General features: G+C 41.6%; 1 protein-coding gene across 1 annotated transcript in view; it reads left to right on the top strand.

Annotated features, from left to right (window-relative positions):
- The window catches only part of LOC126401138 (potassium voltage-gated channel subfamily H member 5), a 157,933-nt gene that overhangs the window by 13,434 nt on the left and 122,137 nt on the right, over positions 1–22,362 (top strand). The window contains exons 2-4 of the mRNA XM_050062240.1: positions 3,854–3,977; positions 10,463–10,569; positions 14,726–14,854. Coding sequence (XP_049918197.1) covers positions 3,854–3,977; positions 10,463–10,569; positions 14,726–14,854 — 360 coding nt within the window. The remainder of the gene's footprint in view (positions 1–3,853; positions 3,978–10,462; positions 10,570–14,725; positions 14,855–22,362) is intronic.

The raw sequence follows: 22,362 nt of genomic DNA, 5'->3' as shown, positions 1-22,362 counted from the left end.
ACTGATATTGATATATCCACTCTTTCCCCTACCTAATTTTAGTGATCATCAAGTCTCATCTGTAGTGGAATTAGCATCATATTATACATGCATGCTTTTATTGTGACGGCCCACCAGCAGATGGAGACATGAAATACAATACTTTTCAATATATGTAATATTAATTCATTGTGCAAAATAAGAAAAAGCACGTTGGCCGAATCAGTTCATTTTAAAGCCAATATCAGCCAATACCATTATGTACCGATTTTATCGCGCATCCCTAATGTAGAGTAAAGTAAAAGTAGTAGGCCTATATAATTATACACATACAGCATATCCATATACATATGTGTATAGACACATTAGACACAAATAACTAGAACAAATGAATACTCTTTGAACACAATAAAAAAAAATAGAAAGAATAAACACGAGAGCAGTTTTTAGTCTGCTTTTAAATAATGTGAATATTGGAGCACATCTAATACAATCTGGCAACATATCCCAGCAGCTGGGTACATAAAAGCCAAACGCAGCTTCACCAAACCTTTGATTTAACCCTCAAAACAACTAGAAGGCCTGAGCCAGAAGAGAGGAGCTCTGATTCTGGTTCAAGCTGAATAAATTAGAGATATCAGCTCTCTGATTTGGGAAACGGTAACACTGAGAGGAAGTGCGGAGGTTTAAGTTAGGTGTCCGATGGTTTCAATAAAGGCAGGGCCTGATATCCACTGCTCAGTCCAGTAATACGACAGGACATTATCTGATTCTAATCCAAGCTTTGGTACAAGATTATCATTCATATTAACATGAAATATCCTTAAGTCCTCAGTTACTCACACTGAAAGAAAGTGATTAATTCATCAGTGTGGTTTCACTGGACAGTTTAATAATTTACAAGCTGTATCAGTGGCTCTCCAGCTCTAATAAGAATATTATCTGAGCACTTACAAGGTTTAACTTGAGAGGGTTTAGAGGAGGTTTAAAGAACCAAATAAGCCTCTGGCACTCAGGTAAAAAAGAATTACAATTGGGGTTGAAGAATCCTAAATGTTCAACCACTTTCAGCTGAAAATCCAGATAAGCATTTGGCTGGCATGAAAAAGGAGAGCAGAAAGGTCGAGATGATTCAAACTGACTCTAGAAGCAAGTCTTACTCAGCACTTCAGAGCCAAAGGGCACGCAGTAGGCTGCAGCTATATCTATATCTATTTTGCTATAAAACTCACGGTTTGTACTTTCAAAGAGTTACTGCTGTAATCTGTCCTGCTCTCCACACAGACTGTTTCCACCTTTTGACTCCAAAGAATTTTTCTAAAGTTACAGTCTTTTTGGTACATTTTCCTTCTCTTGTTCCTCGTCTTTCTCTCTGGAGGATCAGATGAGTTTTGAAGGCGTATTCTGTCTGGTACGATACACGAACATTTAGGCTTGTTACACCAGCAACAAACCCAAAGGATAGGTTGCTCAAACAGAGATTCATTTAAATTTGAGATTAGAGTTAATTGTTGTTCAACTAAGTTTGTTTAAAATGATCAAACCAGATGTAGATGTAATACCATCTGTGTTGCACAGTTTAAAAACCACATCCAGTCCAACACATTCTCACTCCGACCTTGTCACATATCGATGTTTGGTCGTGGACTTTCCATGTCCAGATATGACGTGAGAGGTACCCGGGCTGTGTTGGATGTTGACACTCTGGGATGCCATGTCATGCATTGTTTTCTTTCAAAAAACACTACTGTTTTTGCAGGAATTTTTTTTTCCAATGTTCAATGTTTTTAACATTGTTAAAATGTCCATATGGTGTTTTTATTTATGCTTTTTATTTGCTAGAAGACATGAGCGAAACTAGCAGTCAACGTCATGGCTTAGCTTTTTCGCCTACCACCGTGTGTACCACCGACAAGACCTTTTTACACAGATATCTCGCAATACTGCCATGACGAAGACCCTTCATTACGCCAGCTTTGTTTTTTTACATAGAACCAAACAATGGCAGCATAATGGTTCCCAAGTGTTAGACTTAAGATAGCATGCGGACGTGTTCCACATGCTAAAGAGGCGTGACGTGTAACACAGCAGTGTTTGAGTCAGACAGCTCTTTCTAAGCAATAACAAGGACCTTAATAACCAATTATTGTCCCTGTTATATGGCGGCTGATCTGGTCGCCTGCTCAGATAGTAAGAAGCTCCCAGACCTTAGTGTCTCGGCAATTTGTGGCCATTTTCAGTTGCTGTTCTTCTTGTTTGAGTTAGCTGCTAACTGCCTCTAGCTGCTTTTCAAATCTCTCATTGGTGCGCTGCACACATAACACATCATCAAAATGCTACAACTGTCTCGTCCTGCTGGCTCACACTTTTTTTTTTACACAGACAGTGATTCAGTGCGGTTACTATCCCAGCAGTGGGTTTAAAGGCGAGGTAAATTTGTCTCCCCATTTTGTGATGGTACTGTTGATACAGAACAGTCAAGTGCAAAAACGGTGCAACATTCCCACCTTTAACAGTCAGTGTAAAAACGGCCACAGTTTGAAAAACATGTAATAAACCTTAGATACCAAACCCATCAACTTGCGAAACGAGGGAAATCAGAGAACAAAGCCATGTAGTATCTGTGTTAAGTTTTATTTTCACTTTCATTTCAGCTTGTTAGAGCTGGGGCGGCACGGTGGTGCAGTGGTTAGCTTGACGCATCACAACAAGAGGGCTCCTGGTTTGAACTAAGGGTGGGGGAGCCCTTCTGTGCGGAGTTTGCATGTTCTCCCCATGTCAGTGTGGGTTTCCTCCAGGTGCTCCAGCTTCCTCCCACAGTCCAAAGACATGCAGGTTAATTGGTGACTCTAAATTGTCCGTAGGTGTGAATGTGAGTGTGAATGGTTGTCTGTCTCTATGTGTCAGCCCTGTGATAGTCGGCCCCGGCGACCCCCAACAGGCTACAGAAAATGAATTGATGAATTGTCACAGCTGGTGATTGAGAACAAGGTTTATCTGACATAAGCAACACATTATCTGTTTGATCTTGTAGTCTTGTGTATATAACTCATGTTATATCCTACAAGCAGTAGTTTGTATCTTTGATGAGACAAGTGAAGCTGAGCAGGTACGCCTGAGCTGCAGGCGAGCAGCTGAGGGGCAGCACTAATTTGCAAATTCATAGATATGTACATAACAAATGAGTCAAAGGTGTAGAGTTACATCTAAGCCTTTATTAGGCATACAGTGAATTTTCATGAGAACAAAATTATGTAATTCTGATGAACAGAGATGAGTTTTAGGGTTTTAATCAATGCCTGGAGAGGAACTTTAAATTAAATCTGGGATTAGTACAAGTCAGTTTAATGAATTAAATCAAAATTGAATGTTAATTTAGGAAACAATATTCTATAGGAGAGGATAAATGAGACCCAAATCGACATTGAACCATGTCAACCCCCAGTAAAGATCTGATTTAAAAGTTTTGAGCTATAGATGTTCACAGGAATTCCTGTCTAATTGCGTCTTTACATTGACTTGACATGTATTTCACTTGCGCAAATTGTGTGAACACATCAGATAGAGTTTTTTATCCCCTTCCTGTCGAGAGAAAACATATCTCCAGATGTGTTGATAATCCAAAAACATCAGATATATATTGAAACACTGACAGGGAACATTTTACTGCACAGTGACTACTTTCATACATTTAGCTGACAATACTTACATACTTTTACACACATGAACTCTTGAACACTTCTTCTACCACCACTGTCTAGACCAGTCTAACATGCAGCTGTACAGTCTCCTCCAGAGGTTATGACGCTTTGCAGCCTTTTATCTGTTTTCCATATTTGATGCTGATGTTTTCTCCGTCCTATCCACCTCTCAGAGACCAGCTTCCTCCTGGGAAACGCCCAGATCGTGGAGTGGCCTGTAGTTTACAGCAATGACGGATTCTGCAAACTGTCTGGCTTCCACAGGGCTGAGGTTATGCAGAAGAGCAGCACATGCAGGTGAAATTCATGCTTATATTTTGTATTATAATTGATCATTTAATCATGTGAAATGTGCACCATTATTGTTGTTTAAAGCTATGGTCTACATTTAGAAAGATTGATCATTATTATTAACATCATTTAGATGGTGGTTATGGCCCAATAGTGCTAGCTACACAATGTGAAGAGCAAAAGGAACCAAAAAAATCCATTCTCTCTGGCGGCTGCAGGCCTGCAAAGAAATTGACCAATCACAGCCATCCGGTCCGCATGGGAGTTACTCCTTGCTCAAATTTGCGCTCTCTCTCTCTTACCCTCCATCCAGTCCTCTTGCTCCATTTTGACACTCCTCTGCTCCTCGTCCCGCCTCGTCCCAACCCCCCTCCGCATTTGAAAGTACGAGCGGTTTGTAAGGCCCTCGGGATGAATGCGCTGCAGTTTGTTTACAATGGTTGCTAAGCTACTAAGAGCAATGCGGACGTTAGCATCTGGTGGTATGTAGACAACTGAGACGGTGACAACACTCTGTTCCTGGGGAAGGTAGAATGGTCTGCAGGACATTGAGAGAGCCTCAAGGTCTGGACAACAATGGTGAGCAATGATCCTGCTGTTGTTACACCAGTTGTTATGGAGATAAACATAGAGCCCCCCTCCTTTCCTCTTACCGGACTCGATGTTTCTGTCCTGCCGGTGGCTAGTGCGGCCCGCTAGCTGCACCGCAGCATCGGGTATGAGCGTGTGAAGCCAGCTTACCGTTATGATCATAATCCCACAGGTCTGTATGTAGCGGTTAGAGGCAATCAATAGCTCCAGTTCGTCCATTTTGTTCGAAATAGATCTGGTGTTTGTTGGGAAGATGCTCGGCAGTGACGGAGTGTGAGGGTACTTCTTTAGCCTAGCCAATATCCCCGAGTGGCGCCCGCGCTTCTGCCTTCGTTCCCTTCGGCGTCTGCGTCGCTTACTCGGGCAGCAGATCCACAGTGACTCCGCAGGTCTGCCGATGGCGTCCGGGATGTTGTGTACCCTTTGAAAGTCTCTCGTGATGTCAACCTTGCACTTCCAGCTGATGTCGATAATGTCCTGCCGACTGATGTCAACCTTGCACTTCCAGCTGATGTCGATAATGTCCTGCCGACTATACACAAAATCTGCTCGACATGAGCAGAAAAACGCGGACAAAACTACATATACGAGAAAGCTAAGAGCCGCTGCGCTCGCGCGCGCCGCAATGTTCTGTCTCCTCAGTTCCTTTGACCGATGGAGAAGGCTCCGGCAAGATCTGGGCCTGAAAAGTGATGCTGAAACAGCGGAGTTTTTGTTGAACAGGTAATATTTAGTTTTTATTGTGGATACTGTGACATAGATAACTGTACCTGTAACTGTAACTGTATGTTGCTATGCGGGAGGGGGGGTGTCGTTAGGAGGCTCCGTGGGGAGGGATCATGGAGCACAGAGGGAGGGGTGTGTGTGTGTGTGTGGGGGGGGGGTGCTCTTTCTAAACGTAGACCATAGCTTTAAGTTTTGTTTCTTGCATTCAAAGCTTCACTAAGTACGCTGTCATTTCATGTGTGTAATTCCTTTACATTTGCATACACTCTCCTACTGGATGTATAGTAAGCGTATGTATTATTTAACCCCTGGGTTTATGTGTTTTTAATGGTTTAATGCTTCATTTAAAGCGGAACTAATAAAAACCAATATATTTTTTCACAGCAGCAGCTTCTTTATGAGATAAAACCACACCAGAGTAGCCATGAGTCATTGTTTTTAAAACTAAAACCGTGTCCCTTTTAAAGTGCTCCATTTATCTCGCAAAAATCACTGAATATATCCTTTTTATTCAGTTTCATCCATTATTTAAGCGCTGCGTGAGGGCGAGGGAGAGGGAAAGAGAGTGAAAAGATCAGAAAGTGACAATCTTTTATACCTTCCTGCTTCTGCCAGTGATCATTAAAACCGCTCAGCGCTGCTCTGGAGAGCTGTTTACATGATCCTAACTCCGTTTGCTGCTTGATGTGATCGCTGCCCCTATATCATGCAAGGGAAGTGTGAAGCTCAGCAGAGTCACACTATAGAGAAAAAAAAGCATCTGGAGTTTCCACTTGGTCTAAGGGAGAGAGGCAGAGGCAGAGATGGCACACCACTCAGTGAGAGTCTGAAATGAATCCAATTTCAAGCTGCCGGGGGAGCTCTGCCCGGTCCAGCTCGAGGACGGTGTCTTGCTTGCCTGTCAGTCAGGACGTTTTAAAATTTGACTCCAAAGGACGACTCCTCTCCTCAGGCGCCTCTCAGATCTGACCGGGGGTGACGGCCTTGACTAGCCGGCGGCTAAAAAGCCTCTCCTCAGACACCGAGCTAAGTGAGAACAGGGACACTGGGATTTATCCATCCAATCCCTGCTGCTCTGGGCTGAGGAGGACACTGAGACCGACAATCCACTCAGACGTGACACTCAAAAGACAGAGGAGCCCACTGAGAGCTTGAACTTACAGGCTGCTGCCAAGGTGATGGAAAACGGAGGCTTAATAATGGAGTCCAACTTCATTTTTGGGGATTTATTTTTGATCTTTTGACTCCAGTACAATTGTGAGACTTCTGTGACACTGGTGCAGACGCATCAATGATTCACATAATAAAACTGGGGTTAGGGCAGGTCACATGCACTGTGGTGTAAAGAGACAAAGAAGTGAGTGCTATAAACTGGTGGCTGCCAATTTTTGTCAGGACCCTCTAATGGGTCACAGGTGAGCAGCAACCTATGAGGCTGCAGTGAAGCTAAAAACTGCAGTTCATTGAATGGCCACTTGAGGCTGACTCGCAGGGAGAGTCAAAGCCCATGTTAAAATGTCCAACTTTACAGCAGAAATAAAAAATTTGCAGCCTGGTACAGCAATGCTTTTGGTCTCTAAAGCATTGCTGCTTGGGGTGTGAATTTGTATATAAGTCACTGGTTTAAATTTAATTAAGGCATAAAGTTATGCTTAATTAAGGACCATGGAGGGGACGGTAGTGACGATCTGATGATGTATGAAGTGTGAAAAAACAGTACAAAAGACTGGACCAAAGAAACAAGTGCATAACATGGCACCATTCCTGTCACATTGTGGTTGATCTCAACCTCTGCTCAGAAGGTGAGGAGCTCCCGGACCTCCCCAATATGAAGACATTTTCAACTGCTCTTCCTCTTTGAGTTAGCTGCTAACTGCTGCTAGCTGCTTTTTAAATCTCCCGGTGGTGGGTTTCATACTTAAAACAAATAAGTCAGCACACCAAGTAGCTCCTGTTTCGAAGGATTTTAATGCAGAGTGACGTTTCAAGCCACACACCTCAACCTCAGACTTCTAATACGTGATAGAAAGTTGCCATCTTAAAAATATGGAGGCAGCACTATGGGTATTTTAGAAGGCAACTTTTTGTGGCATAAGTCTGAGGTAGAGCTGTGTGGCTTGAAATGTCATTCTGCATCAAAATTCTTCTGTTTTCTTTCTGTTTAATTGTTTATTGATCTGTACATTTTTTTCTATTATTATTTGTCTATTTATTTGTCTGGATGGTGTTGTTTTGTCAGTTACAAAAAAGTATACTTTGCAAGTGGCTTTGCACCTGATGATTTCTTTTTCTGAATTTAAATAAAAAGGAAAAATTACATTAATCCCTCTAAATGGGAGCTACTTGGTGTCCGGACTTATTTGTATTAAGTATGAAACCCACCGCCAGGAGATTTTAAAATTTAAAAAGCAGGAAGTAGCAGTTAGCAGCTAACTCAAAGAGAAAGAGGCCTCTTTGGCTTGCTGGTCACTTCTGGCTCCAAAAATCCAAAATCAGGATGGCAGAAATGCCTAATTTGAGTTTTCAAAATGGAAGTCCACAATCCAGTGGGTGACATCGCATGTCCATTATTTTTATACAATCTACGGTCACAGGTTGAATCTGAGGTGTCACTAGATGATTAAAGTGATAGGAAAGAAGAAAAAAACAAGTGACGTATTTGGTAGTTTCACCACTTTGAGCCTTGAAACAATCCAAGAAGTTCTGAAGCAAAAATCAGTCTTTAGTAGAACTGCTCATGATTCATAGACGACCTGTGATGAGGGACCACTGCTGCTGTTTACAGGCATTAGCTGTAATTCATTAAAGCTGAGCCCTCTTGCTCTGTTAGTGTCCCAAAATCCCCAAATTTCCTTTCAAATTACTGTTAATATACTGAAATTTAATTATGCAATGAAACTTCAGGTAAAAGTTCAAGCAGGAAATACAATTATCATTCTTGTTTTATCATCTCTGGAGCTCCACTGGGTTCCCTCTCAGCTCATGAGCATCTCAGCTAAAGGATATTTAAGCTACCTTACCCATTTCTTCTCTCCGCTGTAATTGCAGTCTGTGCTGCTATAAATCGATCTACTAATCAACAGAGTTAATGGAAAGGTCTCTTTAGGCGAGGCAGCTTTATTTGTGTAGCACATTTCATATACCAGGGCAGTTCAGTGTGCTTCACAGGGAAATAAAAATACAGCAAAGGTAAAAGTGTTATAATTACAAAAGTGCAAAAGTACCACCAAGCAATTAAAGAGAAACAAAGTTTAAAATGCAGTTTGAATCAAGTGAAAATAAAGAGACAAAAGAGCACAGCAAATAGTCTTACATTTACAGTAGATACATGATTAAATTAAATTAAAAACGATTGAATTAAGCATTCTTTCACAATTGAAGCTGGCAAAAACAACTCCATTATAGAGGTTCATATACAATTTTTATTTTAAATGTCCCATGTTCAGGAAATAGTTGTTTAATACATTTTTATTTAAAGTTCTCAGTAGAGTTGGGCACTGAACCGAGCAAATTACCCAGTACTGATACATGTTGGTGCAGTGGTTAGCACTGTGGCTTCACAGCAACAGGGTCCCTGGTGGGTGGGGTGTCCAAACCCCTGGTGTTGGGGAGCCCCTCTGTGCTGAGTTTGCATGCACTTCCTGTCTCAGTGTGGGTTTCCTCCAGGTGCTCCAGCTTCCTCTCACAGTCCAAAGACATGCAGGTTAATTGGTGACTCTAAATTGTCCGTAGGTGTGAATGTGAGTGTGAATGGTTGTCTGTCTCTATGTGTCAGCCCTGTGATAGTCTGGTGACCTGTCCAGGGTGAACCCTGCCTCTCACCCAATGTCAGCTGGGATAGGCTCCAGCTTCCCCATGACTCCTAACAGGATAAGTGGTTACAGAAAATGAATAAATGATTGATTCACGTTAAATCAGTTGGTGCCAAATGTCTGTACCTGTGAGCACTTCTTGGTGAGAACGCTGGGTTTTGACAGGAGGTGGAAGTGAGGCGAAGTGCCCTGAAGCCAGCAACAGAGCTCTGAGGCCTGCAACAGAGCTTCGCATAGCTGCCGGATTCAACTTCAGACATTAGACAATAGCGCTGTAAAGCAGGGAAGCCAGCCTGTGAGCTCTACAGCCACTCCTTTGACTCCCAAGCGTGCCAAAACAATCGCTGCAGCACTGATCTGTCGTGGTAGTTTCAGCATGTGGTTCATTTTCTTTTCTATATTCTTTTAGCAATAGCCTACTATCACTGCTAGTCAAACACACACACACACACACACACACACACACACACACACACACACACACACACACACACACAAGTAGAGACAGAAGATTAGCTCTATGTGTAATTAGAAAAGAGCAAAGGAGCAGAGCTGCTTTTATTATTTGCTACACCATCCCTTCAGCTTAATCAAAAATAACGTTCTTGTTATTATAGAGAAAGTAAAGTACTGAAAACAGGGATTATTGGATACTGGTGCCAAGTTACAGGTATTGATTAAAATGTGAACTGTACCCAACTCTAGTACTCTGCGCTGTGGTGTTTCTGCTTTGAGCTTTTCTGTTAATAAACCAAAATACTATGAAAAAATTAACTTGTAAAATTATTACAGTCGGTAATGCACTTGGAGATCAGATGTGACTGTACTGAATTGGCGGCCATGTTTGGATTCTTCATCCATTTTTAAAACAGAAGTAAGAATATCCCCAATAATGACACGAGGAACTAGAAAATGTTCTCTGTGATTTTCTTTGTGATCTATAAGCATGAAACCTTTACTGTGAACCGGATATATATTTTTTATTATTTAACTGCACCTCTGTGTGTGTGTTAGTCCTTGAAGACACTGCGGCTGTTGAGAAGTAAAGTAATCACTCAGACTAATTATATTAGCACAGATTAAAATGTCTTCAGCCTTTTAAGGAATAATTACAACCATGCCGGGAAATGCAGGCTGCACCAATCCAAAACCAATCCTCAATCCTTCACCGTGGGCGGAATTTATGCTGCTGCTGCGTCAATGTACTCTATAAAAACCAAACATAAAACTTAATGGAACACTTGATGGTAAAGTAACAGATCGACAAACATATGTGATATACTGTAACACAGGGCGAAAGGCTAAAGGGTCACTTCAGTATTGATCGCTGCTGTTTCTCACACCGCCTGTTTCCAATTCCAGTTTTATGTACGGAGAGCTGACGGACAAGAAGACCATCGACAAAGTCAGACAGACCTTCGACAACTATGAGTCCAACTGCTTCGAAATCCTGCTGTACAGAAAGAACAGTGAGTGCCAGCTTGCTTCATTACTTGACACTGTCTCGTGACACGAGGATATAAAATGAGAGCTGACCATTATTTCCATCATCCAATAAGTTCTGTCTTTGATTAACTGTTTTGACAGAAAATGGTAAAAAAAAAAATGCTCATCAAAGTTTCCCACAGCCCAGCATGACGTCTTTTTCTTGCTGTTTGGGAACGACAGTCTAAAACTCAAATATATTCAATTTGCATGGATTCAGAACACAGAAAAGCAGCACATTATCACTTAAATGACGTTTGCACCAGCAGATGTTTGGCATTTTCCCTTGCTGAATTACTGAATCATCTTCTAATCATTGTCATTAATCATTTTCAGCCATAACGCCCTGTTAACCTTCACACTAAAGCTATCCCTCAGTTTCAAATGATATAATAATCCTTTTAATATTTTGTGTACATCACTTTAAATTTGACTTTTTATCAGGAACTCTGTGCGATATTCAGAGCGTGTCTATGATTCAGAGGTTGCCTCCCCATGGCTCTCAACATGGAGGTGGCTGAGCCGGCAGCTAGTATTTGATGATGCAAACAGCTCGTACAGTGCTTACAACGGCAACAGTGCTGACAGAGCTAACATTGATGCCTGGGGGGGAATCTGAAGGGTAAGCGCTATGCTTCGGTAGTACCGCAGTCTCGACACGAGGAGTAACCGCCAAATAAGCTCAGTGCAAAGTGATGGCAATTAGATACGGTACCTGTAGAGTGGCAGACTTTGGTGGTGGTCCCCATTTTCAAAAGAAAGGGAGGGTGTGCTCAAATTATCGAGGTATCACACTGCTCATTCTTCCTAGGAAAGTTTATTCCAGGGTGCTGGAAAGGAGGCACTGACCGATTGTCAAACCTCAGATTGCTGAACTCCAGATTCAGAAGGAGCAAGGCAGATTCCATCCTGGTCGTGCAACCCTGTGTGAGGGGTCGTGGGACTTTGCCCATCCAGTCTAGACTTACAACCATGTCCCGCGGAGAGGAAGGTCTAGGGTGCTTTGCTTGACCTGCTGCCCCTCTGCCTCTGCAACACGAATCTGGATAAGCTGATGAAAATGGATGAATATGATGTAGAGCTTCTCTAATAATACAGATTGTGTTATTGACCTATTAATGCCATACTCTCATTCGAGGCTTCTTGGTGCTAACAGGTCTTTTTGCTTTTTTAAAGTTTATCCAAAGAACTAAAAATGACCAAGCTATTATTGTTCTGGCTCCTTGGCTCTTTTTACCTCTTCTTTGAAAGGGTTTTTTATAAAGTAGCTCCCATTATGACCTGACTCCAGTTCTATAGAACAGATATTTCAGCCCACAGCTTGACTGTTCATTCACTGCACTTGCAGGCAGCTGTTTTTAGCCAGCTGGCTCTGATATACCCACTGTACACTATACCTGCTCAGCAGCAAACGGCACTCAGGCCCAATAAAAGACCAGCTGGTGAACATGGTGAAGCATTTAGCAGCTGAAGAGTTAGTGGAGACAAAAAACAGAGCTAAAAGAGATTTGATTTATTTATTTATTTTTATTTATTTTATTTATTTCGAACATGTAAACCATACAGCACTGAAATCAGACAAAAAAGTAAGTGAACAAGAAAATAATACTATTAATAATAGAAAATAATAATAAAAAGAACAAAACAAACGACAAACAATTAAAAAGAAAAGTTACATCCAACATAAGTCAACATGCTCAAAAAGGAGTAGAATGAAGTAAAAACTTTAATTTTTGGACTTACATCCATCAGCTGGACACAAACACCACTCCAGTGGGACTGCTGGATGTGTAAATAAGCAAATATTTGGGAATGAGTCTGCCATATTACTTTAAAAGGTGATAATATGTCTGTGTTGTGTTCACAGCTGATTTCTGCTGCCCCCAAGTGGCCAAAAAAATCTGTCAATGCAGGTTTAACAACTCATAAATCTGCAGGTTCTGAGGAATGCTGGTGTTAACTTTTCTCTTGTGTAGATAGATTTTTTTTATGGCAATTCTTTTGTCGAAATATCCTCTATGTTTTAAGATTTTGCCATTTTTGCTGATATTCAATTTTTTTTCTTTCTTATGTTGTGATTTTTTCGACTTCCTCTTGACGTCCTTGTTCAATTTATTCGTCCTCTACAAGTTTGAGGTTGGGTGATTTACTGCTCATATCATATGCCAGATAATGGACAGATCAATGGATAGAGGTTAGATAAAACCCTTAAAGGGAAGTGATGAATGATTTAATAAATCTTAATGTAAATGAAATAAAAAATATGGATGAAATAAAACTTCAACAGGTCGACTAGTGTTCGAAAAATAATTCTTCTATCCAGTGTGATGGAGCAGCATTATGGTGAGTAGTAAATTCTGGATCAGCAGCGTCGATGAGGACCACAATGGACAAAGTGTGCGGACAAAAATAGTCTTGAATGTTCCTGTCTCCCAAGTGTGATCACCCATAAGCGCAAAATGCGAGGTGTAGGAGCGCGAGGCGGGGATACTGAAACTGTAAAAAGTGAAAGATCAGTTTTAAAGTGGCTCAAATTTGCTGACACATCATGAAAAATGGGGCTCTTTTGGAGGCTGGATATAAATGAGATGGATGATGACTACGAATAACTTGTATCCACAGAAATTATGGCATAAGGTCTGTGTAACTTTGTTGAGCTTTGGCTCCCCCGAAAGTCTGTAAGGAGGTAGTAAAGTCACGAAAACTTCAACTCATTCGAGGCTCTTGTGTACAAAAAGAACAATGAGTTCCCTTAGAGTTATAACTTTAACATGAGGTTGTTAAAACCACATCTGTTTGAATATGGTTAATCTCAACAGCATGTAAGAAATGATCAACATCGTGTTCATTGACAATAAGGAGAGTAGAAGGATCAAATTGTTCTTTATAGAGATTTTTGGGTACATCAGGTGATGCACTTCGTTGTTACTTGTACTGAAAGCATAAAAGGATCTGTGCTACAGAATGTAACAGCTCAATTTTCATTATGTTCATCTCTAAATGTCATCTAACAAATGTGAGATAAATGTTGATTTTTGATAAATGTGATACTTAAACTGTGCCCCTATTCCAAACTACATACACTCACCGGCCACTTTATTAGGTACACTTGTTCAACTGCTTGTTAACACAAATAGCTAATTAGGCAATCACGTTGGAGCAACTCAATAAATTTAGGCATGTAGACATGATGAAGACGACCTGCTGAAGTTCAAACTGAGCAGGCTGTGGTGTTTAAACCATGCTCAGTTGGTACTAAGAAAATCTCCCACATACCATTACACCACCAGCAGCAGCCTGAACCGTTGATACAAGGCAGGATGGATCCATGACGCCAAATTCTGACCCTGCCATCTGAATGTGGCAGCAGAAATCCAGACTCATCAGACCAGGCAACGTTTTTCCAATCTTCTNGTTGTGCTGAAAATCCCAGTAAATACTCAGACCAGCCCGTCTGGCACCAACAACCATGCCACGTTCAAAGTCACTTAAATCACCTTTCTTCCCCATTCTGATGCTCAGTTTGAACTTCAGCAGGTCGTCTTCACCATGTCTGCATGACTAAATGCATTGAGTGGCTGTCACGTGATTGGCTGATTAGCTATTTGCATTAACAAGCAGTTGAACCTACCTGATAAAGTGGTCGGTGGGTGTAGATGCACCATTGAATCCTATAACATTTGTGGAGCAGATTAACACTCAGGCAGTTGAGGGTTGAATAAAGTGGATAGTGCGACATCGACGTAGCTTCCTCTATTTTTGTCTCTCCATTCTCTCAAAGGTCAGCTCTGTCAGGACAGCTTTCTCATGGTCAACAGTGCAAATATGGGTGTCAGAGTTGACAGGAAAATGAATCAACAACAATTTCAGCAATGGATAAATCTTTTAGGTCATTTATACCAAACAAAAAACAGCTACTGTTCTCTAATTTCAGCCTCAAATGTGAGTTTGCTGCTTTTCTTTGTTTATATCTTTACAAAGTTTTTCCACTGTTGATTGGACAAAAAAGGCATTAAAAGACGTCATCTTGTGCCCTAGGAAATCTTCACTGTCTCCTCACACTGTGCATCGACTAATAATCAAAAAACATATTAACAGACCTAATTGGGACACAGCTAAGATTGTCTAATGTCTCTGCAGGAAGTCCAGTGTGGTTCTACATGCAAGTTGCTCCCATCAGGAACGAGAACGACAAGGTGGTTCTGTTCCTCTGCACTTTTAAGGACATCACTCTCTTCAAACAGCCAATTGAAGACGAAACCACTAAAGGTGAGTGTTTCTCTGCGACAGGCAGGTGGTTTTATTCCAAGAAGCTCCCCAAAAGCATCTCTCCACAAATGGCAAACTCTCTCTTTGTTTTTGATGATTATGTTTGGCAGGATGTCTGTTTTATTATTAGATAATTCACAGTAGAATTTTAAAAAGGGTAGAGACATGATGTGGGACCAGAAATCTTTGATGGATTTGAAAACCTGATGTTCTGAGTACATGATGTGCAGCTGAGTGTACTGAACCACTAGAGAAGATGATTTTCATGGTGTCTCTGTTTTAGTAGATAGTACATAGTAAAGAGTTACAGGAGAGAAGGAACAGTACGGGGGATGACATGTGACAAAATTTGTGAGTGGGAACCAAATGAGTACATGGCTGCAAAATGTAATGCCAGTTGGCATCTGATGGGACATACAATTATTGTTCATCCTCCTCCTTTGGCTTCTTGTTCTTCTTCGCTTGCCATTTTCAGTCTCTGGCTTTTTATTTATCTCCTTTTTTGTGCTCTTCCATTTTTTTCTGCCCCATTCTTCTCACTCATACTGATGTCCTTCTCAGTCTCTGTCTTGACCTTCCTCTTTATCATCTTCTTTATCCTCTTTTTACGTTGTCTCGTTCCACTGTTACAGCTGTACTTTGGCATGCTAACATGCTAAACTAACATAATCTACATGTATGCATTATGCCTGTGAAACATCAATACAGTAAAAATTCAATTAGTAGCCTGGGCTTTATTTGCTCAAATCACTGAGGTCAACAGGTTTATACTTGGGACAGCCAGCAAAACTGTTGCTCAGCAAAGATGGCAAAAAAAATCACATTTTTTATTTATTTTAATCAGTATGATTATACCTGTATAAAAATTAGGCTTTGGAAAACATTTACAATTTATTCATTTAATCTAGCTTCAACAGACAAGGCGTCAGAGAGAGACAAAATTATGACACTCTTTTCACTGCGCGCAAGAATTATGGCACCCAGCATACCGACCCAACACCACTTTATCCTGTTAAAACAATACTCACAACTTAGATTCATTTTTATGAAAAACCCTCCTCATTCTGTTCATCAGTGGACCCTTACGGACTGATAGAATATGAATAGCTCACTGGGTTATCAAGGAATGGACACGTAATCTGACTTTACAACAGCTTCAGAGGAAGGTAGTCACCATTTTTTTTGTCATGCCAGTAAATCTCAATGAATTACAATCTTCTTTGGTGCTCATGGTTTCAATAAAATGAACTGAACAATTTCAGTTTTGGAGAATCTAACTTAGCTTACAATGTGTAGCATCTTCATATTAACAAACGTTTAAACATTTATATCTGTATACTAACTGTTAGCTCAGGTGGGTAGCCAACAACCAGGCTTTATACATCCAAAGAACTTCTATAAAAATGAGCTGTTTGGCAACCAGACCAGGCCTCTAATTGAGACAAGCCTTTATTTCAAAGAATGTGTAGGCACACCAGGGTAATAAAAGGCAGTGGGCATTTAATTGGGACTAGGCTTTTAATTAAAGTTCTGTTTAATTTAATTCAGTTCAATTCAATTGTATTTATAAAGCCCAGTCCCCACAGTCCTACTGTTGTGTCCCCCCATGTCAGCCCATGCCACCTGTGTCTCGGCTTAACTTGCGCACGCCGCAAAGACCACAGCCATCTAGCACCTATGTTCTGCACCTGCCTGAGAGGAGATAACTCTCATAACTAGCAGGTGGCAGTGGTTTGTATTGGTCATTCAAAAAGGGAAACCTGAAGACTGATAGGATGGATTCAACATGCTATTTAGCCAGTGAGCACATTTACAACACAACCCAATGTTGAAAGAACAAAGGATGTTTACCGTGCACTAGAGAATGATAACACACACAATTATGACCCATTTCTGCTGAACAGCTCAATGGCTAAAAAACAAATTTTACCTTTATATAACAAGACTTTAGTCAATTGTTTACTTTCCTCACTTCTGTTTCTCTTCTTGTGCACTGAGCTGAACAGCCAATCAAAGCGCTTTCACTAATCGACAGGCTTCACTGCAGATTCAACATGCCGAATTGATTGACAAGCCGCCGACAAGGGCTGACGAGTGTCAGTGGTGCGGGACACACAGCAAAAACTATGGTGACAGATGCTCACCAACGGCCTGACATTGACAAACAGCTGGCAGTTGGCCTGGTGTGACAGGGCCCTCGGTCCTGTCTTCTTCTCTTTCCTCACCCTTGTCTTTATTGTCTCCTCTCTAAGCTTATTTTTTATTTCTCCAGAATCTTCTCCTCTTTCTGTTGTGGTTGGTAGTTTATCTTCCTCTTTACTCTGTTCTTCACCTCTCACTCATATTCCTCCTCCCCGATATTTTCATGCTTATGGTTTTGTATCATCTCATCCTCCTTTTTTCTTTTTATCCCCCTCTTGTTGATACTTTTTCACTCTCCTCCGTCCCCTTTATCTTCCCCTTCATATTTTCTTTTGTCTCAATTGTTCCCCCTCTTTCTCCTTCTTCCTAAAACTCTCCTCTTCCTCCACCTCCTTGTGCTCCTTCATCTCTTCCACTTCCTCCTCCTTCTCCCCCTTCTTGCTCTCCTGTCCTTTCTCTCCCACCGAGAAGTCTCTCAACATTTTTACTGGCTGCAAATCTTTTCCCCTCCACTCTTTATTTCATCCCAAGCTGCGGCTGGATGAAAAAGAGCGAGTCAAGTCTTGTTTCCCTGCAATGCGGGAACGTCTCGAGCTGTCAGGTTGTGTTTGAGGAGGTTGGGATGCTGTCAGGAATCATGGGAGATGTGGGTGGCGGTGTTGTCCTCTGTGCCTTGACTGATACACAGTGTCAGCTTCCTGCCCTGGGAGTCGTTGTCGGTGCCGCTGAGCGGGTGTCTTTGCCCTTTGACAAGGATCCCTCACCCTTCCCCTGTCCCCCTTCTCAATGCACACACAAACAGTATGTAAACACGTGTGCACACATGCAGAGTTACGACCCCCTTCCTCCCCCCTGCCGCAGAGACCTGCTCGGAGTTGTCGTGTGATTTGTTTATTCATTCATTATGTGTGCTCGGCGACATGTGAACAACATGGGTTGAACATGCAATTAGAGCTTGACTGGAACTAACATTGTCACATCAGTGTGTTGACGTCTTTGCCAGTTTGCTGCTGCTTCTGCTGATGGTGTGAGAAACTTGAGATTTCTCTCTCTCTCTCATCCGTGAGTTGAGAAAGACAAAAACTTACCAAAGGTCAGCCAGCCACATTTCAGTCAAAGTAACAGTACAAAAGCCACTCAAGAAACTTACAGGGCCATATTTAAGTGATCTATAGGGCATGGACTAAAGCAGTGGTTCCCAACTGGTGAAGCCATGTGGTCCAGATTTCCTTTTCCCTTATTAGTTCACAGTCCACACAGTGTAATACATTCAGCGTCATACTTGGGTTTGGCCATGCCGTCTTGCTAGTTTGCTGTCTCTGTCAAGTAGCTGTCCACTAGCCACTCACTCTACAGCAGGAAACAGCTCTTCAAAATTGAAGCGCTGTGCCGCAAACTTACTGGACATAAAAGTAAATTGTGTTTTTTACAAGCCTGACACGTTTGTGGGTCACTTGGGATCCATTCAGAATGGACCCAAGGTCCACTTTTAGAGTGCAAACCACCAGTTGGGAACCACTGGTCTAAAGTACATGGTGCGAGCGCATTTAGGGTGTTTCAAACTCTACTTTTGCTTGCTAAACGATGCATAATCTGGACACAAAGTAAGGCACAAGAGGCAAAGGGGTTTTTATTTAGTCCCTCAATTAATCATAGGTCTGTTTTGGGCATAACATAAATTTAAACAATCACTGTCATCTCCTACTCCCATTGAAAACCAGATGCCCTTGCATCTGGCGCACTGCTGTTTAGGTGGTGGATTTGACACATTGGAAAGGTGAGCAGTTTTCTGCAGAGAGTAATACAGTAAGAGCAGTGATGTCACTGTCACTGCTATTGCTACATTGTAGGGCGGCAGTAGCTCAGTCTATGGAAACCAGAGGGTCGTCTGTTTAAGTCCCCGTCCAGACCGAATATGGAGCGTGGATTGGTAGCTGGAGAGGTGCCAGTTCACCTCCTGGGCACTTTCGAGGTACCGAACCCCCAACTGCTCAGGGCACCTGTCCAAGGCAGTCCCCCTACCCTGACATCTCCCCGTTTAATGCATGTATAGACCCTGTTTGTACATGTGTGTGTGTATTTCGGGCCTGTGTGTATGACAGCAGTGTGAAAAACAAATGAATTTCCCCTTGGGGATTGATAAAGTATAGCTTCTTCTTCTTCTTACACATCATAGGTGTTTGACGAAAGAATAACAGCTGCTTTGGTCTGGAAGGTCCTCATTTTGGAGCTGGTCATTTTGTGGTTCGTTTTTTGTTGAATGTTGGTCAGAGCTGTTTCAGTTCCCAGCGTGGCTTCTGATTCTCAGACATTTTGAAATGAAATATTGTTGCAAATGAAAAGTTAACTGCCCTATTAAACAGATGGCATTTTATTGAAGTCATGTACCTAATAATAAAAAGACTTCTTGAAACAAAAGCATGTTGGCAACAAGGCTGCACTTTGCCATTTGGGGTTTATTTGAAGCCAGCGGGTACCCTCTGTGTATTTCATTACAGTACGGCTTGTTAGCGGCCAGGATGAGGATGCAGCGTTAGCCTGCTGTGTCACAGAGCAGCGTACTTTGGGCTGCAGTATAACTCGCCTGGTGATCAGAGGGGTGGGAGAGGCCGTGTGCGAGGAAGGGAGATTCGCTGCTGCAGGCGTTGGCAGCTGAGTTTGCTCGTGCTGCAGACTGAAACTTTGCTTTCAGCTTTGTCTCTGGCTGCTCCGGCGGCTTGGCACGCCACAGCACGTCAGCATCAGCTGAGCGGGAGAGAGATCTGCTAAAGATGTCCATCCTCAGCTTAAAATAGATTTTAAAGTATCATCTGCACCCTGTGACCCTGTGTGTTCACGCCAGTTCTGCCTAAAATTGCCCCATCATTTTACTGTTCCTAATGTGCACTACATTATGTATTGTTGCCAGCACATTTAATGGTGTGCACGTGGAGTGAGTCACCAGCTGGGTTTCATCGGGTCAGCACGTAAAGAACATAGAGATTTGATTTAGATTGAATACGTTTTTGCTGCGTGCATGACCACTGGTTGTGGTTATTACAGTTTGGCAGAGCCAATACTGTAAATGGTGTCAGCGTCATCAGTGTAGGAGAGCAGGGAGAAAGGAAAGAGGCACAAAGCTAAACGTGTGGCAGATGCAAAAGTGAAATAAATAAATAAACATCATGTTGTCGTTTCCGTGCACAGCGGCGGTTTTAAGTGTTTGCTTTGTCAGCACCTGTAAAAGCTTCACAGATGGCAGGTGCCTCAGCCTCAGGCGAGACATCATTTCATGCAGACAGCTGATCAGAATGAGTGACGAGTGCTGTGGTAAGAACACGGGTGCCCCAGGCATTAAGCTGAAATATTCAACTTTTTAAATCTATGATTTTACTTCGTACTGTTGTAGTTGGAGTTTGTTCCAAGGCGCCATGATATTCACCTTAAAGATATTAAAAGTATTTTGCACTATGGAAAGTGCCAAAAAAATGCAAATATGGCAAGGCGGAAAACCAAATGAGGTTGGCTTTTATGTTCTCTTTTGCTTGGAAGTGTATTTACCAACAGTAACTGACAACCCTGCAAAGACACTGATTTAAGTCTAAATTCTGAATTCACACAAGGCAGCTACACTTGAGCCGGCTTTGGGCCAATGTTGGCTTCCAATATTGGACCAACACTTGAGCCAGTCTTGGTTCTTGATGCGTAGATCACTAGTCCACCAACCAGTGGCCTGTTTCATTTTGTTTGTGAGACATATTTGACAACTTGCATGCCCATCATTCAACCCATTCACGAGCATGTAGAGACCTTTCTGCATATATGGTAAATGGATTGCACCTTTTTAGTCTTCCAACCACTCAAAGCTTTTTCACACTATATGTCACATTCACTCATTCACACACACAGTCACAAGCTGGTGGCCGAGGCTACCATACCTGGTGCCACCTGCTACTCAGTAACCATTCACGTGTTCTCACGCACCGATGGAACAGCCATCAGGAGTATTTTGGGGTTCAGAATCTGGCCCAAGGATGCTACGACATGCAGACTGGGAGAGCCGCGGATTGAGCCACTCATCTTCCGATTGGTGGACGACCCGCTCTACCTCTGAACCACAGCCGGCCCATATGGCTTGCTGGATTTAGGCTGCTTTTGGTTGACACATCTTTGGCTGCCTGTGTCAGAACAGTCCCATCAAAAAGCAGCATTCGACAGCAGAGTGGCGATTATTTGGTGAATTAATCCTCATTTTCTTAAATCCAAACCACAAAAAAAGATTAATTATTGCCATATTGCCATTTCTTTTATAGTGACACAGTGACCATATATATATATNCGACAGCAGAGTGGCGATTATTTGGTTAATTAATCCTCATTTTCTTAAATCCAAACCACAAAAAAAGATTAATTATTGCCATTTCTTTTATAGTGACACAGTGACCATATATATATATATATATATATTTATATATTTTTTCTATTTAATTTTTTTAACAAAAAGACCAAAAGATTTAATATAAGTTAGCTGAAATTCCCCAAGTAAAACCCAGACAAAAAAAATCACAAAATGTAATATGTTCTATAAGTTCTTATCTCCATACACAATTGTATATGTTATTGTGTATTTAAAAGAAAAAAAAAATCAGATTTATTTTGTCAAAGATATTTTGCCTTAAAACAATCCCACACTGCCCAATAACCCAATATATAATAGTAATAATAATAATAATGATATGTTTACCATGTGTGACTGTTATTCCCAGAAATATTACCAGGGACCTGACCTCACTACTACAAATGGAAGCTACTAGGGATGCACAATGATACTGGCACGTCATCGGTACCAGCAGATATAAGCTTTACTAATTATAACTGAATTATTGGCATCGGCCTGAAAAAAACATTTCTGACGATAATAACTAGCCGGTAAGATGGCGCTTTAATTATGTAACTTTATCTAGTCCGAATAGGTAAAATTTGCACTGGCTATGGCTATCATTTAAGCCTTTTTATGTAGGATGAATTTTACATTTTTGTTTGAAACACTGAATAAAAATAAATACGGCATGTTTTACATGTAAGCCAAATTGAAGAAGTTATTTTGTATGGCCCACTGAATGTGAACATTTTGAGAAGCATTTTCTGTATCTGCCAGTGGACCATCACAAAAAGACTAGGCTTAACAATATGCTAATTCATTTACAGGAGAGACCTCATGTTCTCTGCAGCATTTTAGCTGAGAGCACCCAGGCTTATTACCTATAGTGATCTGGAGCCAATTCAATGTATCAGCATATAGAAAATCACATAAAAGAAGCTGCTCTGCAACTGAAGATATACAGGAAGCTACACAAAAGCCACTACAATGGTTTTCCTCCAGGGAC

This window comes from Epinephelus moara, chromosome 14 (assembly GCF_006386435.1).
Source record: "Epinephelus moara isolate mb chromosome 14, YSFRI_EMoa_1.0, whole genome shotgun sequence".
Taxonomy (NCBI): Eukaryota; Metazoa; Chordata; class Actinopteri; order Perciformes; family Serranidae; genus Epinephelus; species Epinephelus moara.
Note: the sequence above shows the minus strand (reverse complement) of the source record. Positions and strands in the feature narration are given on the sequence as shown.